Source organism: Oncorhynchus nerka, linkage group LG16 (genome assembly GCF_034236695.1).
Source record: "Oncorhynchus nerka isolate Pitt River linkage group LG16, Oner_Uvic_2.0, whole genome shotgun sequence".
Lineage (NCBI taxonomy): Eukaryota > Metazoa > Chordata > Actinopteri > Salmoniformes > Salmonidae > Oncorhynchus > Oncorhynchus nerka.
In genome coordinates, this window is record NC_088411.1 from 26,681,004 (window position 1) to 26,703,572 (window position 22,569).

Here is a 22,569-nt window from a genome sequence, read left to right on the forward strand (position 1 = left end):
ATACATAAATGCAGTTTCTGTTTTTACTTTCTGTCAATGTAACTAGAAGATTTGGAACCATGATAAAATAGGCTACAACGTTTTAATTCCAGGGCATATTGGTCAATTATGAAATAATAGATGAAAGTAAGGCCTAAATGATAAATCTCATAATTCACAATGGGCCAATGCAGAATGATTACCGTAGCCCATAAAGTCTGATGTCTTATTGGTTAACGATATATAGAGTGAGAGAAAGAGTAGTGAGACTGGCTTGGCTAGTGGCAGTGTATTGTAATGCTGCATGCATGACTACTTCTCCAGCCTTTGTGGGCTTGCTACATTGTTGCAAATATTCCTTGCCATGTAATCGGCTACTGTGTATCCGAGAAGCAATAAAGATAACGCTGTACTGTAGCTACAGTAGCGTTTGATTATTTGCTACATTTTCTTTAGTTGATACAATTTTGATAGTCTAATGCTCGCCTTTAGCTTTAGCCAACCAGGCTATGCTCAGGCTAGGCAGCGCTGGACCGGTCAGGATGTCCAGTTGTTCCCCGTTAATCAGTGGAGGCTACGGGCTTTCATCCGATTAGTTCCTCTATTTGTAATGTTTGGAGGGTTTTTTATGCGAAAAGCTATGCCTTTCGTTTTGGTTTAGCTGTTTTTTCTTTCCCGAAGATGTACCCCTTACCCGAAGATGGGGGGCTTTGTTGTGACGCCAGACAGCTGGCCTGGTTTGCATCCGCTCTCTTTGTGTAATGTGCAGATTTTTTCACAACACAAGACTTTAATTTTAAAAAGTGCTGCCAGTACATCTGAATAATTTGATATGTTTGGTTTAATTGGGAATGCAGAAGCCTCTCAGTAGGGAGGTAATTAATGCTCGAATCTCTCAAGATGTCACCTAATGTCAAACTCCCATTAATTAATTAGAGCGGTGTTTTGCTTAGAGCTCTCTTTTTTTAATCAGAAAAGCTCGATATTCTGCTTTTTCCTTATGCTCATTAAAAGTTATAAACGAATGTGAATCAGGCATGCGGTGGTCAGTGCAATCATAAGTCTTTATTAAATATTTATAGGCAGGCAATTTTGCTTATAATAGCTAGAACATTAAACCTATGTATGTACATTAAACAGCCTTTTGTCTGTGTGAAAACAGACTGGTATTCTTTGAGAGCGGGCCAGTGTACTACATTGACCGTTTTCTTTTGGATAGTTGTCTCCTCCTCCTGCAGGAATTCAAGTTTTGGACCTGTGCCACTGATAATGATAGCCAGCACTCCTCCAACTGTAACCGCTGGCTGTAGGCAGCTGCTTATTGGGAAGTATGTCACAGTCATTGTATGACTGGACAGGCAGCACACAGAACTAGCCTACGCCTAAGTACTGACACATTTTATGATGCTGTAGTTAGAATAGTTCAAATATAGTTCTGCATCAATTATACAGTATACTGTACCTTATTATCAAGGTCATAATGTCACTCATTAAGCTTCTTTTTTTTGTCTAGTCTCAATTACCTCCTGGTACCAACAAGGTTTATGGAGGCGGGGTGTTTCCTTTGAATAATAACTGTTTTGTTTGTTTGAAGACTTTGTTGTCCTGCCCTGCCATTGTATCCCAACAGCCACTGGGAAGCTTGGGAAATATGTTCACTTTACAATGGCATTTTGTATATTGTTCATCATGAGACCCTGCCTCCTTCACTCTAATACAGAGACTGCCATGAGGCCAGTTCCCTTTTCAGTGTTGTTATAATACTGTTATTATACACACATATAGAACTGAAGCTCCTACCAGGCCTGTTTTACTAGAGGTTTATGGTTTAATGGCCTGAAAGAATAATGGCCTGTTTTGTTTTCAAGGAGAGTGATCATTTTTGGCATACCATAGGTAGACAACTTTTCATCTATTTCATCAGCCAGTCCCATGTTATAAAAGAACATTGGTGTGTCAACTTTTTCAACATGTAGAATATGTGTCTCAAACAACATTTAATCTTCTCCACATCTGTTTTGGGGTGTGACCAGTAGTTTATATTTGTTCAATTGACTCCTATTATCTTTTCCAGTATGGATGATATTTTTCCAAAGGCCAGTCTCTGTTTCTGTGTGAGAGAGACATGGCTATTTTTATCGTGATGTGAAAATAGGAAGGTTATCTCTGGATAATATTAGAGGTGGTGTCATAGTCAACATGGCATAGCTAGTGCTAATGTCACTATTAAGGCCAGAGGTAGAGCCAATGTTTCAGCCTCACAGGCTATGGTCAGTGTATTTACTAAACCCGACATTTGCTTTACTTGCTCTATAATCTGTATGTTTTCTATAATCTGCTTTTCTAAAATAAAACATACATTTATTTATGTGTCTGGATACATTTAGCCTCCTTTCCCTGCTACTGCCCTGAGTGGAACAAATCCTAACTGGTGCATGACTGTAACCAATGCATTCAGTGTCCCGTCTTATCTACATATTGATCAAATAAATTCTTGATGTCCAAATTTATCCTTGCCTGGCACAAGCCAGTAGGGTCACCATTAGTGCAGGGTCCCCATATCCATAGAGAATGTTATGGTTAAATCCAGCATGACAATGTGGCATGTGTGCTACATCACCTATGACCTATATCAATATATCTTAAAATAATAATTGTAATAATAAACATTCTAATATAATATATAGCTTATTATAAACTGGATGGTTCGAGCCCTGAATGCTGATTGGACGACAGCCGTGGTATATCATACCACGGGTATGACAAAACATTTATTTTTACTTCTCTAATTACGTTGGTAAGCAGTTTATAAGTCAATAAGGCACCTCGGGGGTTTGTTGTATATGACCAATATACCACAGCTAAGGGCTGTATCCTAAGAACAGCCCTTAGCTGTGGTATATGGGGCGGCAGGGTAGCCTAGTGGTTGCAAGTTCAATTCCCCGAGCTGACAAGGTACAAAATCTGTCGTTCTGCCCCTGAACAGGCAGTTAACCCACTGTTCCTAGGCCGTCATTGAAAATAAGAATTTGTTCTTAACTGCCTAGTAAAATAAAGGTAAAATAAAAAATATTGGCCATATACCACACCCCCTTGTGCCTTATTGCTTAAATATATAGCTTGAGGCCGTATGTTATGTTAAACAGTTGAATTAGGGATTTCTATGAAAATCTATCAATGACATTGTAAAAGGACAATGAGCATCTATTGTTTGATGTTGAATGAATGCAAATGGTTTCCCAAACGGGATTCACTTGAATATATGTTTTCATGGCTATTTGTAATGTAAACAATTAAGCCATGCTATACCTAAAACATGTACTGTAAGATATTTTAGTATCAGTAGTACTACTGGCATCAGCTACAGTCTATACAGTGAAGCCCATCTGAGTAAAAAACATATGGCCAGCATTGGGTGGCAAGTAACCTAGTGGTTGAGAGCGTTGGGCCAGTAACCAAAAGGTCGCTGGTGTGAATCCCTGAGCCGACTAGGTGAAAAATCTGTCGGTGCCTTTGAGCAAGACACTTAACCCTAGTTGCTCTGGATAAATGTGTCTGCTAAATGTAAATGTATATGTAGGTCCTATAGATCCTTATGTGCAGTACTTCTTAACTTTGGCTTTACATACTGATCACAATCAGGCTTGATGCGGGATTTTTGCAGGGTTTTGTTTTTCAAACCAACTGCTCGTGTGGTAAATGTGCTGACTATATTTCCGGACCATATGGTCTTTTTGTAGCACCTCCAAAAATATTTGACCCTTTTTTCTCCCCAATTGGTAGTTACAGTCTTGTCCCATCGCTGCAACTCCCGTGCGGACTCGGAAGAGGCGAAGGTCGAGAGCCATGCGTCCTCCAAAACACGATCCTGCCAAGCTACACTGCTCGCTTAACCAGGAAGTCAGCCGCACCAATGTGTCGGAGGAAACACAGTACAACTGGCCAGCGTGCATGTGCCCAGCACCTGCCACAAGGAGTTGCTAGAGTGTGATGGGACAAGGACATTCCTGGCGGCCAAACCCTCCCCTAACTCAGATGACGCTGGGCCAATGGGTCTCCCAGTCTCGGCCGGCTGTGACACAGCCTGGGATCAAACCCAGGTCTGTAGTGACACCTCTAGCACTGCGATGTAGTGCCTTAGACCTCTGCGCCACTCAGGAGGCCCCTCTATGCATTTTTAACAAACCAATTTACCAAGCCTCAGAGATAACTTCCCCCAGTTGTGTCAAATTAAGGAAAGCCATTCATGATTTACAACAAAATACAGTATGCTGATATTTTTGTTGTATAGTTTCTGCTATCAGTACTTATTATTGGATATGTGCAGCCAAGGTAATAGAACAATGTCTGAATGGCAAATGCATTTGTCCCCTTGAATGTTCTTGGTCTGTCAGACTGACAAGGGCAGAGAACAATGCTCGTCACTTAACCTTCACCCAGAATGGCCTAATGTTCACATTAGGAATAGGAACTGCTAGTAAGAGCTAACTATTGAGTCGTTACAATAACCATGACCTAATTCACACTGTGGGTGATTAAACTAGAGAGCAGTAGTTAAATCACTATTTTAGATTAGATTAACGTTGTATGTTTTAAGCCTAGTAAGAAAGAGAGTTTCCCAGACTGCTACCCAGACTGAGGCACACGACTACATGTAGAGAGGCTTTCCATCAACATAATCTGTCTGCTCTGTTGGTTTCAAGCATCCCTCAGTGGAGTTTACCATGTCAAACAAGGTTCATCACTAAAACTATGACAAGCCTTGACACAAGAGACCCCAACTACGAACTATTCAAGAGTTTAAAGGGTCTTCCAACCTCCACTTACAAGATAATGTTTTGTAGGGCTATGGGCTCGTTGAGTTTATTTAGTCAAACAGAGTTGGTCTGTAGCCATTCTCCCTATATGTTTTTCTGTCCCCATAGCACCCAGCAATATGGTTCAATAACAGAGGGAGACTGTTAGCTATTGTTAAACTTTGCAGTCAGCCCAGATAACCATATCACCTAGACAACCATCTCCCCTAGACAACCATCTCCCCTAGACAACCATCTCCCCTAGACAACCATATCACCTAGACAACCATCTCCCCTAGACAACCATCTCAGTGCTGAGTCCTTGAAGATAATTATTTTGATCACCAAATTATTCTGTCACCAAATAATTATTATCAAATTAATGAATATAGATAACAATGTTATTATGGATCCATAGACCAACTGATATCATATAAGGATATGCAGATTACTAAATTATGTCAATACAAATACTAGCCTATTCTATTTGAGCAATTAGCATAGTGACGCATTGTGGTTAGGTAAATGAGTGACACATCAATATCTTTTTCATTGATGTGCACAGGAAAAGTAGGCCATTCTGGTGCAAACGTCAAAGTAAATTGTCTTCATACAGATTTGACAGTCAGCATGAAACTGCAACACTCCCCTGGGAATAAGTCATTGAACCCTCAATGTATGCCCAGCACTTAAGTTTGAAGTTTTCCTATTGCATAGTCAAATTTCCCACCAACTGACCAGATAGTGTCTGCGATAGCTGTTAAAATTGTAATCAGGTCTAATACTAGCAAGGGATGTTGTCTGAGGCCATGACGCCTTCAAGCTTTCCCTGACGAAAGCCTATTTCTGGAGGAATGGATACACAAGATCAATCGATTGTGTGGTTATATCAAATGTTGCCTCCTAGTGATGAGTAACTACTCCTATACCAAAAACGTAAGATATTTAGATGGCAGCCTAGCTGTAAGTCATTTAAAGAAAGAATCCTTGTGTCTGACCGCTCCTTTTGTGTAGGGTTAGATGTATACCTCTATGTCTGCTGGGCCTGGTCCGATCTGTCTGGCTGTAAATAATAGTGCAGTCATCTGGGACCAGAATACTACTGTCTTATCCTGGGTGATACAGACCTTTTTGTTGATTATTGCCCTGGGCTGTTGTCTTGCCTCCCTATGCTTTCTGACTGTCTGGATGCAGCCATGTATCAAAGTAATGGGCTCTCATTAGCTTTGGGCCATTGCCTGCTGAAGCAAAGAAGAAGATCAGACAAGCGTACTGTAATATGCCATTTACTTTATGAGGTTTTACAGCAAACAATCTAGTTCATTTAGTGCAAGTTGACAGTAGGCCACATTTTACATCACAGCCCAACCCTTTGCTGAAACACTTGCCTCTACATCTTGAAAATAATGTGGGAGTGCTTGCACAGATTGCCTATGTGTAGGTGCATTTGTGCAGCTGTGTGTTTGGTTGCAGTTTTGGTTGCAGTTTGCTGTGATAGGTGGGCTGAATCAGTAGCTCTGGCCTATGTTGGGATAAGGAGGCAGAGGGATGGGCACTTACACAGCTGTTGCATCATCTGGTCATGGCGCTACGTGGAGGATCCATGGTCACAGGAGGGAAACACATTAGAGACAGCCGGAAGGGAACGCCCCGTTCATCTCTGTCACTTCCTTACAGAGGGAGCCTGGGATCTGATTGGCTTAGAGAGGAGGGAAGGATTTTGAATGGCTGGAATGAGAGCACCATATTAGTCATACTATTCGGTATGTTGTATTTAGACTAAGTAATGCTAAAGCTTAGAAGGGATTAGTCAAAGAGCTGATTATGCTAGATTCACTTTAGCTTTCTCTCTAATTATTATTTTTCTCTTTTAACAGCTAATCATACACATTGTGAAATCTCATGAGAGTAACTGGCTCAATGGAAAAGAGGCTTGTGTTGCCTTCAAGAGGCTTCCGTGTGAGTGTTTGTCGCCACACGGTACTGTTTCGTTCCTGTTCACATTTATTGTTTTGTATTTCATAGTGTTCAGTTTATTTATTAAAGTAATCATCATGAACACTTACCACGCTGCATCTTGGTCCGATCCTTACTCCTCTTCAGACGAAGAGGAGATCTGCCATTACATACTGTTAATGTATGAGAATCTGTTTAAAACACGAAGCAGTTTTTCAAATCACACACACAGTGTAACAATCTAACTTCCTGTCCAAGTGAATTCAAAGATGAGTGCAGGCCATCTTCAGGAAGCATTGAGCTAACTTCCTGCTTTGCAGGCCTTCACCTCCTCACAAAGCATGCACAGTCAGCTAAGAACAATCCAGCTCTTTGACCTAGTGGGGGTGGGGTAAAGGGTCTCTGCCCAGCCAAAACCATGATGTCATCTCTTAACCCACAACAAGGATGTTAGAGGATAGAGATGAGGATTTTGCAATAACTCATCTGTTTTGAAATGGCATGAAATTGTTTACCAATCCACAGTCCTCACAGGACATTACAAACAAGACAAACATATTGTACAGTATCAGTGCCATAAGTTCTGCACTGTAGAGGAGTACTCTGCCAGAGATCCACCTGGCTTGCAGGCCTGCCTCATGACTCAACCTTTGAAACATTCTCCCCCTCAGATCCAACCATTTGAAGCCAATAACAAATGAACATTGGCATGCATGCGGTGGGTTGTGGGTTGTAGGTTAGTCGTTTAGCAGGGATTGAGTCCTGTCAGAGCTACATGTGTGCTGCAGGAGCGATACAGACAGACAGACCTAACCCAGTATATTCCCCAGCTGGGAATATGAAGACTGTGAAGACTCTTTTATGTGGGATTAATTGAAGGCTTTTTCTTTACACTGGTTGGCCTGTACTGAGACTCCTGGCTGTGCTGTGCCACGTTACGTTCTCCATATCCCTGGATTCTGCAGCGGTTTCTCCTGGACTAATAACTCCACTGTGGCTAGGCCTCTGATTCCTCTGATATCCTGCTACAGTCGTTCTATTCATGTACAGAAAATGCTCTTCCTTCATTCTTAATCGCAATTATTTTGTGATTTGAATCTTCTTTTTTTACCAAATAACTTTGAACATTGAAACATACTCTAACAAGGATATACCTTTTATATGGTTTAAAGTTGTTTTTCGTATGTACAGGATACACATGCTTACTTGGGCTGTTATGCAATAGATTTGGGGGGAAATTTCAGAAATTCATTCAAATGTTGTGAAATGGGAGACAACTGGCAAGCGGATGCGTGCACACATATTCTTCTTGATCCAAAGCCATGTGAAGGCCTCTTAATACAGAACAAAATGTTGAACGGCAGGTAATATTACAATAAAACACTTTCTTGTGCAGGATGTGCACCCAATAAGCTCTATGCCTTTGGTACAGAAATTCAAAACCCATCCCAGATAAAACCTAGAACACTATTTCATTCTGTGGAATAATCAGTGTGTCCAGGGGTTTGTCTGTGAAACATGATCAAATATTAATGCCACTCTTTCATGAACACACCACCAAATAACAATACAATTTCAGAGGTCATGGGAGAGGCGTCATATACACTAGTGTCTGTGAGAGGCAGGAGAGGGGAGGGAGAATAGTTTACAGCAGGGGTCCTCAACTGGCGACCCGTGGAAGATTTTATTTGGCCCTCCAAGTTTTCTTTAAAAAATTATATTGTTAGACATAAAACTCTAAAAACACCAGCTATTACGCTCCAAGTGATTTTCATTTTGGAAATATGTTCCAAAGTATTACCACTCATAATAGAGAGATATACACTCAGTAGACAGTTTATTAGGTATGCCCATCTAGTACCGGGTCGGACCCCCCTTTGCCTCCAGAACAGCCTGAATTATTCTGGGCATAGCAACATTGCTCAATTGGTATCAAGGGACCTTACGTGTGTCAGGAAAACATTCCTCACTCCATTACACTACCGCCACCAGCCTGTACCATTGTCACCAGGCCGGATGGGGCCATGGACTCATGCTGCTTACGCCAAATCCTGACTCTGCCATCAGCATGGCACAACAGGAACCAGGATTTGTTGGTCCAGGCAATATTTTTCCACTCGTCAATTGTCCAGTGTTGGTGACCGCCTGCCCACTGGAGCTTCTTCTTCTTGTTTTTATCTGGCAGGAGTGGAACCCGCTGTGGTCGTCTGCTTCAATAATAGCCCATCCGTGACAAGCACTGACGAGTTGTGCGTTCCGAGATGCCATTCTGCACAACACTTTTGTACTGCGCCGTTATTTGCCTATTTGTGGCCCACCTGTTAGCTTGCACGATTCTTGCCATTCTCTTTCGACCTCTCATCAATGAGCAGTTTTTTTGTTTATAGTTATTTGTTTATTGTCGCACCATTCTCGTAAACCCTAGACCCTGTCATGCGGGAAAGCCCCGAAGGCCGGCTGTTTCTGAGAAACCGGAACCGGCGCGCTTGGCACCGACAATCATACCACGCTCAAAGTCGCTTAGGTCACTTGTTCTGCCCATTCTAGCGTTCAATCGATCAGTAACTGAATGCCTTGCTGCCTGTCTGTCTGATTAACATAGCAAGCCACGGCTACGTGACTCACTGTATGTAGGCGCAAGCAATTTTCGTTAACGGGCTGGTGTACCTATTAAACTGGTCACTGAGTGTATGTGATCGTATACAAATGTAGCCAAGGTTTTAAATGATTTATGTTTTGGTAAAATATTATATTTGTTTGGCCTTCTTGCGGTCAATTGGCAAATGACTTCTAATTATGTTCTAGCCCTATGAACATCCTCTCAATAAAAAATGGTCCTGTGGCTGAATCTAGTTGATGGTCCCTGGTTTACAGGCTAATCTGTACGCGGACATAATATAATCTGTTCTCATGTTCTGCAGACACTCTGACGTGGGAGAGGCACTCATAACTCAGACACAATATGTTCTCATAATTATACACCATTAATGTGTGCACAGGGGACTGAGGGATTGTGAGGGAGAAAGATCTACCAGTTTTAGCACCCAAGAACACAATACAATATTTGGCAGAGCAGGAGAACAGTGTCTCTTCTCCAAGTCCTTTTTTGTGTATGGCAACAAGCCATGTGTATCCAAAACATGAAGTGTGAAGAGAGACTGTCACGTTGTCACAGCCACTTGGCTCTTGTTTCAATGCCTTTGTTTATATGCATGCGTGCATGAAAAAAATCATTTTGGTCTTGCTGCGCTCATTGTATTAGTCCTTCGTGCAGCATTGCCTCATTGCCTACCACAAGAAATGTGTGTGCAAGTCAAATCTTAAAGTTTGTTGAATAGGCATTTATTAAGTATACTTACTTAAGAGATCAGAGAAATAACAGTTTAGCTCCTTAATCTGTGTTTAATCTATCCTCTAATCTATCCTCTGACGTTACTTAAAGGCTGCAAAATGGCACTGAGCTCTTCCAGTTTCTGGTGTCAGCATGCAACACTCTGTAGCCTCACATTTCTATTTAAACAAGCAGTTAAATGCAGCGTATTGGAGTACGGCACTAACAGCGGTATGTAGGATACTTTTTCCATAGCCATGGTAAATTGAATGTGATTCACAGTGTTGTGACTTTTGTGACACCTTCAAGAGGTTATGGAGGAGCAGGTCTGTACGTCAGGCAGTTATGCAGCTTGATTATTTTCTCCAGCTCTGAGCAGTTGGAACTTGGAACTGCTCTGTTTGACCTCCTTTTTAGCCCAACAGAAGAAGAAGAAAAATATATATTTTAGGGTGGGTTGCTCATGCTCAGCCAAGATTCTTACATCACTTCCTGTAGCATCTGGCAATGATCAGGACCAGCCAGGGCAGACACAGCTAGGGAGGATGTAGCTTTCCCAGACTGTGCAAGCGCCCGTTAACACACAGCTACTCCAAACCAGACAGCTACTCCAGATGCAAGAACATTTTCAAGAATAGCTGTTTTGTAAATACATTTAACTTCTTCTTTCTTAGTTCTTTCCTCAATCACTCTTTTTCCACCCCTCTGTCTCCCTTTCTCTTCCTCATCCACCTTTTCTTTCCTTCTCTCCCTCTCAGGATGACGTAGGGTTGGAGGTGGGAGTGAGTAGCATCGAGCCGTAGCAGAGCAGAGATGAGTCTCACATCATGGTTCCTGGTGAACAGTGGGGGCACTCGCCACCGTCTGCCCCGGGAAATGATCTTTGTCGGCCGAGACGACTGCGAGCTCATGCTGCAGGTGAGCACAGCTCCAACTGCTAGAACATAAACGTGATTCAACACAACACAAGCCCAGTCACTGTACTCACACTGTTAGACATAGAGCATACCTGAATGAATGACTACTTGGGATTCACAGACTGTTTGCCGAAAGTATCATAGTCTTTTATTATTTTTCTCCGTTATATGCTAGCTCCCAGGAGTGATCTGACCATTTTGATAAACGTTGATATGTTGGGCGGGGGCTGTATCTAAGGAAACACCATGCAACATAATCAGACAATGGCAATATGATATATCCACAGGCAGCCTGGTTTAAATAGACAACTTCCTTTGTTTTTAGTGGAGCTGTTGGTGTTTCCAGAGGCTACGCCTGGCGCAGCTGAGCAGGCTGCTGCCGCTGTGAAAGTGATATGGCTGAGAGCACCTTCTTTATATCACACGCATGACCTCTAACCCCTGAGGATTAGGTCATGTGAACAGCTAGTGACCCCTATGTTACTTTGTTTTAGGAGGAAGGGAATGCATCAAGCTCACTACCTTTTGGACAACCCTGTTGTTCAGTTTAAATGTGATATGTGCATTTTTATAATGCTATTTTACAAAGCTTGTATCTCCTGAGGATAATGTATCTGAGCTTTGCAGGTTTTGAGACGGGTCAAATATTTAATTTATGCATGAATAGCTGTGTCATTCTTAGTACTATTTCATCTAGGGTCTCGTTTAACCACCCCATGGAGTACCAGCCCTGACATCTACGCAGGACTCAGCAGAGTACCAGGCTTGACATCTGAGCAGGGTTCAGCAGAGTACCAGGCCTGACATCTGAGCAGGGCTCAGCAGAGTACCAGGCCTGACATCTACGCAGGACTCAGCAGAGTACCAGGCTTGACATCTGAGCAGGGTTCAGCAGAGTACCAGGCCTGACATCTACGCAGGACTCAGCAGAGTACCAGCCCTGACATCTACGCAGGACTCAGCAGAGTACCAGGCTTGACATCTGAGCAGGGTTCAGCAGAGTACCAGGCCTGACATCTGAGCAGGGTTCAGCAGAGTACCAGGCCTGACATCTGAGCAGGGTTCAGCAGAGTACCAGCCCTGACATCTACGCAGGACTCAGCAGAGTACCAGCCCTGACATCTACGCAGGACTCAGCAGAGTACCAGGCTTGACATCTGAGCAGGGCTCAGCAGAGTACCAGGCTTGACAATTGAGCAGGACTCAGCAGAGTACCAGGCTTGACACCTGAGCAGGACTCAGCAGAGTACCAGGCTTGACACCTGAGCAGGACTCAGCAGAGTACCAGGCTTGACATCTAAGCAGGACTCAGCAGAGTACCAGGCTTGACATCTATGCAGGACTCAGCAGAGTACCAGGCTTGACATCTAAGCAGGACTCAGCAGAGTACCAGGCTTGACATCTAAGCAGGACTCAGCAGAGTACCAGGCCTGACATCTGAGCCGGGCTCAGCAGAGTACCAGGCTTGACAATTGAGCAGGACTCAGCAGAGTACCAGGCTTGATATCTGAGCAGGACTCAACAGAGTACCAGCCCTGACATCTACGCAGGACTCAGCAGAGTACCAGGCTTGACAATTGAGCAGGACTCAGCAGAGTACCAGGCTTGATATCTGAGCAGGACTCAACAGAGTACCAGCCCTGACATCTACGCAGGACTCAGCAGAGTACCAGGCTTGACATCTATGCAGGACTCAGCAGGGGTGTCTTCTAAGGAGAAGCCCTCCTTGAAAACTCTCATAACGTGAATATTCACATGAAACCTGATTATATAACCTCTTATCTCCCTCTATTCTGCCTCTTTGGTTCTGTGTTGTTACATTGCCTCATGAGGTAATTCAGACAATTGGAGAATTGTGAACCACTAACCTCACACAGACCTGCATTTGTTGTTATCACAGAAGTCAGGAGTAATAGTATAAAGACTGATAGTAACTGAATGGGCTTTGTTTAGGAGTACTCAGGGAGGGCATGCTGCATGGGAATGGTAGTCTACCTCACTCTAGGCTGTGTGTGTGTGTGTGTGTGTGTGTGTGTGTGTGTGTGTGTGTGTGTGTGTGTGTGTGTGTGTGTGTGTGTGTGTGTGTGTGTGTGTGTGTGTGTGTGTGTGTGTGTGTGTGTGTGCGTGCGTGCGTGCGTGCGTGCGTGCGTGCGTGCGTGTGTCCACGCATGAAAGTGTGAGAGAGAAAGTCCCAGACAGAGATATTTATAGAAAGTGGGGCAGATACCTCCTGAGTTAGATCTATCCTGACTGAACTGGCTCCATAGGAAGTAGAGTGGCTGCTGCATTGCCAAGTGTAGCGCAGAGAATGGGTGTGGCATAGTAACAGTATATCATATAATACTTATGAGAAAACGGCTCAATTCAATCTGTATCGCGGAAGATTCAATTCACGGTATAGCGCAATTTAAATGTAAAAGCAATGTTCCCGTGTTTGCGGAGACTGCATTCACAGTAAGCGCTGCATATGTTGGCTCAATTGGAAATTACTTTTCAATTTCAATCGCGCTTCAGCGCGGATCTTCAGCGCTACGGATTGAATCTAGGCCTTAGGCATAGATTTTAAAGCAACATAGATTTCAAAGCAACGTCAATGGTTGTACAACTATTGGTTGTAGAGCAATCCTTCAAAAAGTGTCACAGTACAACGATACAAATGTCCATTCTGTGCTCCTTGATGTCAACTCTGAGGCCAGGAAACACTGTTACAACCGACAAATCCACTATAATTGAGAATTTCAATAAGCATTTCTCTATGGCTGGCCATGCTTTCCACCTGGCTACCCCTACCCCGGTCAACTGCCCGGCACCCTCCACAGCAACCCGCCCAAGCCCCCACCATTTCTCCTTCACCCATATCCAGATAGCTGATGTTCTGAAAGAGCTGCAAAATCTGGACCCCTACAAATCAGCCGGGCTAGACAATCTGGACCCTCTCTTTCTTAAATTATCTGCCGAAATTGTTGCAACCCCTATTACTAGCTTGTTCAACCTCTCTTTTGTATCGTCTGAGATTCCCAAAGGGAGACACTCTAGACCCAAACTGCTACAGACCTATATCTATCCTACCCTGCATCTCTAAGGTCTTCGAAAGCCAAGTTAACAAACAGATTACTGACCATTTTGAATCACATCGTACCTTCTCCGCTATGCAATCTGGTTTCCGATCTGGTCATGGGTGTACCTCAGCCACACTCAAGGTCCTTAACGATATCATAACCGCCATCGATAAGAGACATTACTGTGCAGCTGTATTCATCGACCTGACCAAGGCTTTCGACTCTGTCAATCACCACATTCTTATTGGCAGACTCAAGAGCCTTGGTTTCTCAAATGATTGCCTCGCCTGGTTCACCAACTACTTCTCTGATAGAGCTCAGTGTGTCAAATCGGATGGCCTGTTGTCCGGACTTCTGGCAGTCTCTATGGGTTCAAATCTCGGGCCGACTCTCTTCTCTGTATACATCAATGATGTCGCTCTTGCTGCTGGTGATTCTCTGATCCACCTCTACGCAGACGACACCATTCTGTATACTTCTGGCCCTTCTTTGGACACTGTGTTAACTAACCTCCAGACGAGCTTCAAGGCCATACAACTCTCCTTCCGTGGCCTCCAACTGCTCTTAAACGCAAATAAAACTAAATGCATGCTATTCAACCGATCATTGCCCGCACCTGCCCGCCCATCCAGCATCACTACTCTGGACGGCTCTGACTTAAAATACGTGGATAACTACAAATACCTAGGTGTCTGGCTAGACTGTAAACTCTCCTTCCAGACTCACATTAAGCATCTCCAATCAAAAATTTAATCTAGAATCGGCTTCCTATTTCGCAACAAAGCTTCCTTCACTCATGCTGCCAAACATACCCTCGTAAAACTGAACATCCTACCGATCCTTGACTTCGGCGATGTCATCTATAAAATTGCCTCCATCACTCTACTCAGCAAACTGGATGTAGTAGTCACAGTGCCATCCGTTTTGTCACCAAAGCCCCATATACTACCCACCACTGCGACCTGTACGCTCTCGTTGGCTGGCCCTCGCTTCATACTCGTCGCCAAACACACTGGCTACAGGTTATCTACAAGTCTCTGCTAGGTAAAGCCCTGCCCTATCTCAGCTTGCTGGTCACCATAGCAGCACCCACTCGTAGCACATGCTCCAGCAGGTATATCTCACTGGTCACCCCCAAAGCCAATTAATCCTTTGGTCGCCTTTCTTTCCAGTTCTCTGCTGCCACTGACTGGAACGAACTGCAAAAATCACTGAAGCTGGAGATTCCCATCTCCCTCACTAGCTTTAAGAACCATCTGTCAGAGCAGCTCACAGATCACTGCACCTGTTCATAGCCCATCTGTATACAGCCCATCTATCTACCTCATTCCCATAATGTATTTATTTATTTTGCTCCTTTTGCACCACAGTATCTCTACTTGCACATCCATATTTTGCACATCTAACATTCCAGTGTTTAATTGCCATATTGTAATTACTTCGCCACCATGGCCTATTTATTGCCTTAACTCACTGTATATAGACTTTGTTTTCTTTTTTTCCTACTGTATAATTAACTGTATGTTTTGTTCATTCCATGTGTAACTCTGTGTTGTTGTATGTGTCAAACTGCTATGCTTTATCTTGGCCAGGTCGCAGTTGCAAATGGGAACTTGTTCTCAACTAGCTTACCTGGTTAAATAAAGGTGAAATAAAAAAAATAAAAAAACTCTGTGAATCTAACAAAATTAGAATTTCCACATCAACTTAAGTAGTTTATTACTCACTGGCTAAGTTTACTTAGTGCCTGTCTCTTTGTCAGCCAGGACTCTGTACAACGAGTACATTGTCGAGTACATTTATAAGTAACTGAATTGCCTGTAGTGTATGTGTGGCAATACCGACAATGCTTCAGTCCTTAACAGTGATGTAGATAGTGGTTAAAACAATGGTGGGTAAACTCAGATCACACGGTGAAAAAACTAACAATGTATTTTTCTGCAAAAGCTGGGTAAACTGTTGGGCAAAAATAAAAGTTGGGTACCCTCCACTAGACCACTGCTCCTTAACTCTGAGACACTTGAAACCCAGGCTTCACTTCACTTTCTTGGAGACACAAATCAAGAAGTCCTCCTTCAACCTCAGCAATCCTCAGTTTGTCCCTGTCTACTAATGAGTCTATAATTAAGCAGCAGGTCATTAATACATCAGCACATCCCCAATAGAAGTTAGAAGGTACCGTGCTAAACGGCTTCTAAAAAACAAACAGTTCAGAGTGCCAGCAAGATACTTAAACGTTTTACTGCTGAAATCATCAGGGTTGGAATGAAGGGAACAAGGAGGCTGTCTTTTAAAGGGATCGTCTTTTCTTGTGTGGGTCTCTCTGATGACCTGGAGGAAAGAGAGGAGAAGACTGGGTACTTTGTTTAGTGTGAGTCTGCCAACGGAAAATACGCCTAGAGGTCTGGGCCATGTGACTGTTTTTACGGCCACAGTCTTGTTGTCACATGGGTATCTCAGCAATGTACGGGTTAAAGATCCGTTGCATGGCTTCCCAACTCAAGGGTATCAGACTCAAATATGGACCACTCCCAACTAGGCCTCTTGTAGTTAGTAACAGTCAAATCAAAGCGTTATGTTTATGTTTGAAAAAATAAAAATCACGAAGGAAACAGTCTCTCATGCTGTGTTCTCTACAATACTGTATATACAGTATATCTACAATAGGTGTATGTGAGTGTGAATGGTATGTTTTATTTCTCACTTATATAACAAGTCATTTTCGCCATGACACTTAGTTACTTCAAATTCCTCAATGACATGCATGATTTTGTAGACAATCGCTCTCCCTTCCTTCTCCTGAATCACATAGAATGTTTTCATGCTCTGAACAGAGATGGAAAAGACGAGATTCCAGTATGCCTATGTGTGGGTGCTTTAGCTCTCTGTCTCTGTATGGATACTCGATATGGCTCGTCTCCTCTGTAGTGTGGGAACTGGGAGATATTGTTCTGTTGTAGGTGGGCTGTATCTCTACTACAGAGTCAAGCCAGATCAAACAAGCCCTGTTATAAGACATGCAGTGTGGCACACAGAGATTAGGTGCATGGGATTGGAGATGAGGCTCCCAGCAGGCCACCTCTCACTTTCACTCGCTTCAGGGGAGAATCTTCATTCGAGATCTGTGCACTTACAATAAGTTGACGATTGTGTAAATCATGCATTGATGTCAAATCAAATCAAATTGTATTGGACACATGCACATGGTTAGCAGATGTTAATCCGAGTGTAGCGAAATGCTTCTAGTTCCAACCGTGCAGTAATATCTAACAAGTAATCTAACAATTTCACAACAACTACCTTATACACACAAGTGTAAAATAATGAATAAGTACATATAAATATATGGACGAGCGATGGCCGAACGGCATAGGCAAGATCCAGTAGATGGTATAGAGTACAGTATATACAGTGGGGCAAAAAAGTATTTAATCAGCCACCAATTGTGCAAGTTCTCCCACTTCAAAAGATGAGAGAGGCCTGTAATTTTCATCATAGGTACACTTCAACTATGACAGACAAAATGAGAAAGAAAATCCAGAAAATCACATTGTAGGATTTTTAATTAATTTATTTGCAAATTATGGTGGAAAATAAGTATTTGGTCACCTGCAAACAAGCAAGATTTCTGGCTCGCACAGACCTGTAACTTCTTCTTTAAGAGGCTCCTCTGTCCTCCACTCGTTACCTGTATTAATGGCATCTGTTTGAACTTGTTATCAGTATAAAAGACACCTGTCCACAACCTTAAACAGTCACACTCCAAACTCCACTATGGCCAAGACCAAAGAGCTGACAAAGGACACCAGAAACAAAATTGTAGACCTGCACCAGGCTGGGAAGACTGAATCTGCAATAGGTAAGCAGCTTGGTTTGAAGAAATCAACTGTGGGAGCAATTATTAGGAAATGGAAGACATACAAGACCACTGATAATCTCCCTCGATCTGGGGCTCCACGCAAGATCTCACCCCGTCGGGTGAAAATTATCACAAGAACGGTGAGAAAAAATCCCAGAACCACACGGGGGGACCTAGTGAATGACCTGCAGAGAGCTGGGACCAAAGTAACAAAGCCTACCATCAGTAACACACTACGCCGCCAGGGACTCAAATCCTGCAGTGCCAGACGTGTCCCCCTGCTTAAGCCAGTACATGTCCAGGCCTGTCTGAAGTTTGCTAGAGAGCATTTGGATGATCCAGAAGAAGATTGGGAGAATGTCATATGGTCAGATGAAACCAAAATAGAACTTTTTGGTAAAAACTCAACTCGTCGTGTTTGAAGGACAAAGAATGCTGAGTTGCATCCAAAGAACACCATACCTACTGTGAAGCATGGGGGTGGAAACATCATGCTTTGGGGCTGTTTTTCTGCAAAGGGACCAGGACGACTGATCCGTGTAAAGGAAAGAATGAATGGGGCCATGTATCGTGAGATTTTGAGTGAAAACCTCCTTCCATCAGCAAGGGCATTGAAGATGAAACGTGGCTGGGTCTTTCAGCATGACAATGATCCCAAACACACCGCCCGGGCAACGAAGGAGTGGCTTCGTAAGAAGCATTTCAAGGTCCTGGAGTGGCCTAGCCAGTCTCCAGATCTCAACCCCATAGAAAATCTTTGGAGGGAGTTGAAAGTCCGTGTTGCCCAGCAACAGCCCCAAAACATCACTGCTCTAGAGGAGATCTGCATGGAGGAATGGGCCAAAATACCAGCAACAGTGTGTGAAAATCTTGTGAAGACTTACAGAAAACATTTGACCTCTGTCATTGCCAAAAAAGGGTATATAACAAAGTATTGAGATAAACTTTTGTTATTGACCAAATACTTATTTTCCACCATAATTTGCAAATAAATTCAATAAAAATCCTACAATGTGATTTTCTGGATTGTTTTTCTCATTTTGTCTGTCATAGTTGAAGTGTACCTATGATGAAAATTACAGGCCTCTCTCATCTTTTTAAGTAGGAGAACTTGCACAATTGGTGGTTGACTAAATACTTTTTTGCTCCACTGTACATATGAGATGAGTAATGTAGGCTATATAAACATATAAAGTGGCATTGTTTAAAGTGACTAGTGATACATTTATTATATCCAATTTTTTATTATTAAAGTGGCTAGAGATTTGAGTCAGTATGTTGGCAGCAGCCACTCAATGTTAGTGATGTCTGTTTAACAGTCTGGTGGCCTTGAGATAGAAACTGTTTTTCAGTTTCTCGGTCCCAGCTTTGATGCACCTGTACTGACCTCGCCTCCTGGATGATAGCGGGGTGAACAGGCAGTGGCTCGAGTGGTTGTTGTCCTTGATCTTTTTGGCCTTCCTGTGACATCGGGTGGTGTAGGTGTCCTGGGGGGCAGGTAGTTTGCCCCCGGTGATGCGTTGTGCAGACCTCACTACCCTCTGGAGAGCCTTGCAGTTGTGGGCGGAGCAGTTGCCGTACCAGGCGGTGATACAGCCTGACAGGATGCTCTCGATTGTGCATCTGTTAAAGTTTGTGAGTGTTTTTTGGTGACAAGCCAAATTTCTTCAGCCTCCTGAGGTTGGAGAGGCGCTGTTGCGCCTTCTTCACCACGCTGTCTGTGTGGGTGGACTATTTCAGTTTGTCCGTGATGTGTACGCAGAGGAACTTAAAACTTTCCACCTTCTCCACTACTGTCCCGTCGATGTGGATAGGGGGGTGCTCCCTCTGCTGTTTCCTGAAGTCCACGATCATCTCCTTTGTTTTGATGACGTTGAGTGTGAGGTTATTTTCCTGACACCACAATCCGAGGGCACTAACCTCATCCATGTAGGCCGTCTCGTCGTTGTTGTAATCAAGCCTACCACTGTAGTGTTGTCTGCAAACTTGATGATTAAGTTGGAGGCGTGCATGGCCACGCAGTCATGGGTGAACAGGGAGTACAGGAGAGGGCTGAGAACGCATCCTTGTGGGGCCCCAGTGTTGAGGATCGGCGGGGTGGAGATGTTGTTTCCTACCCTCACCACCTGGAGGCGGCCTGTCAGAAAATCCAGGACCCAGTTGCACAGGGCGGGGTCGAGACCCAGGGTCTTGAGCTTAATGATGAGTTTGGAGGGTACAATGGTGTTAATTGCTGAGCTGTAATCGATGAACAGCATTCTTACATGGTATTCCTCTTGTCCAGATGGGTTAGGGCAGTGTGTGGTGTGATTGCGATTGCGTTGTCTGTGGACCTATTGGGGCGATAAGCAAATTGGAGTGGGTCTAGAGTGTCAGGTAGGGTAGAGGTGATATGATCCTTGACTAGTCTCTCAAAGCACTTCTTGATGACGGAAGTGAGTGCTACGGGGCGATAGTTATTTAGCTCAGTTACCTTAACTTTCTTGGGAACAGGAACAATGGTGGCCATCTTGAAGCATGTGGAAACAGCAGACTGTGATAGAGATTGATTGAATATGTCCGTAAACACACCAGCCAGCTGGTCTGCCCATGCTCTGAGGACGTGGCTAGGGATTCCGTCTGGGCCGGCGGGCCTTGCGAGGGTTAACACGTTTAAATGTTTCACTCACGTTGGCTGCGGTGAAGGAGAGCCCGCTGGTTTTGTTAGCGGACCGTGTCAGTGGCACTGTATTGTCCTCTAAGCGAGCAAAGAAGTTGTTTAGTTTGTCTGGGAACAAGACGTCGGTGTCCGTGACGGGGCTTGTTTTCATTTTGTAATCCGTGATTGACTGTAGACCCTGCCCCATAGTGTGTCTCTTGTCTAAGCCGTTGAATTGCGACTCTACTTTGTCTCTATACTGACACTTAGCTTGTTTGATTGCCTTGCGGAGGGAATAGCTACACTGTTTGTATTCTGTCATGTTTCCGGTCGCCTTTCCATGAATAAAAGCACTGCTTCGCGCTTTCAGTTTTGCGCGAATGCTGCCATCCATCCACGGTTTCTGGTTGGGGATGGTTTTAATAGTCACCGTGGGTACAACATCACCGATGCACTTGCTAATAAACTCGCTCACCGAATCAGCATATACATCAATGTTGTTGTCTGAGGCTATCCGGGAACATATCCCAGTCCACGTGATTGAAGCAATCTTGAAGCGTGGAATCAGATTGGTTGGACCAGCGTTGAACAGACCTGAGCACGGGCGTTTCCTGTTTTAGTTTTTGTCTATAGGCTGGGAGCAACAAAATGGAGTCGTGGTCAGATTTGCCGAAAGGAGGGCTTTGTATGCGTCTCGGAAGTTAGAGTTAGCAATGATCCAGAATTCTTCCAGCCTGGGTCGCGCATTCGATATGGAAGATTTGTGTGAAGTTAGGATATCTGTCACACATCACTTAGCCATACCGGCAGTTAAACATATAAACATGCAAACATACACACTTGTTCCCTTACAGCTTCGAAATGGACTGGTATTCAAAACAGACAATATTACTCAGACCTAGGCTACTTGGCTAGAGCGATATCAGAAATGTTTTGTCTCTATACTGTATTGTATGTGTCTAGTCCCTGTGCTGTGGTATGTACTGTGTCACAGACACTAGTCTCTTGGTCTAATCTGGTTTGATCTTGTTTGATCACAAACCTAATCTACAGGGGAAGGTTTGCCCTCAACAAATGTGTATATGGCATCAGAATACAGTATCTGCTCTTTGAAATAATTCCCCATGTGTCCTTTATCCATAGTCCGATCATGATAGTGCCATTTTATAAATGTCATCACTCATGACAATTAGAATTATGACTGGAATTTGGCATTGAATCCAGAGATGCTGAAAGTGTTATTTTGTTTTAGAGTACATCCCTGATACATTCCCTAAAGTTTGCAGTATCTAGAAATCATATCAAACTCTATAGAGCTCATAGGATGCTCTCGGGAGATGGTAAAACATTGAAACTATCTATCTTGCTTCCTCCCTCCACACCCCCCTACATATTGTGTTATATGTATGTGTTTGTGCTTCCATTTCTGTCTGTTTGAGAATAATACAGGGCCTAACTGTCTTGTAAAAAAGGGTGGCAGGTAGCCTAGCCGTTAGAACATTGGGCCAGTAACCGAAAGGTTGCTGGTTTGAATATCAGAGCCAGCAAGGTGAAAAATCTGTCAATGTGCCCTTGAGCAAGGCACTTCAACCTAATTTGCTCCAGGGGCACGGTACTACTAAGGCTGACCCTCTAAAACAACATGTTTCACTGCACCTATCTGGGGTTGTGATTATTTAAAAAAGTAGATATAAAAAATAAAAATAAGAATGTATTATGAATGGAAATATACAGTACATACCTCTGTGTTTCAAAAATGTAATCTGACTTTAACAATGCATGTTATTCCTCCTTCAAACACTGACATTGCTGCACGATTGGATGTTGATATGATAATGCACACTCTGTTATCTCATGTCAAAAACATTTCAAGATCAACATTGATGTCAAGTTATAATTTAACAATGTGTAACACCATTACTGTTGTGTTTGTGTTTACAGTCGCGGAGTGTTGACAAGCAGCATGCAGTCATCAACTACGAGTTATCCAGCGATGAGCACAAAGTCAAGGACCTTGGCAGTCTGAACGGGGTG

At 43.4% G+C, this 22,569-nt stretch overlaps 1 protein-coding gene across 1 annotated transcript in view; it reads left to right on the forward strand.

Moving 5' to 3' along the window:
• cep170aa (centrosomal protein 170Aa) overlaps positions 1–22,569 on the forward strand; it is a 73,319-nt gene that overhangs the window by 285 nt on the left and 50,465 nt on the right. Inside the window, 2 exon segments of the mRNA XM_029685296.2 lie at positions 10,821–10,980; positions 22,477–22,566. Coding sequence (XP_029541156.2) covers positions 10,876–10,980; positions 22,477–22,566 — 195 coding nt within the window. The 5' untranslated portion in view covers positions 10,821–10,875.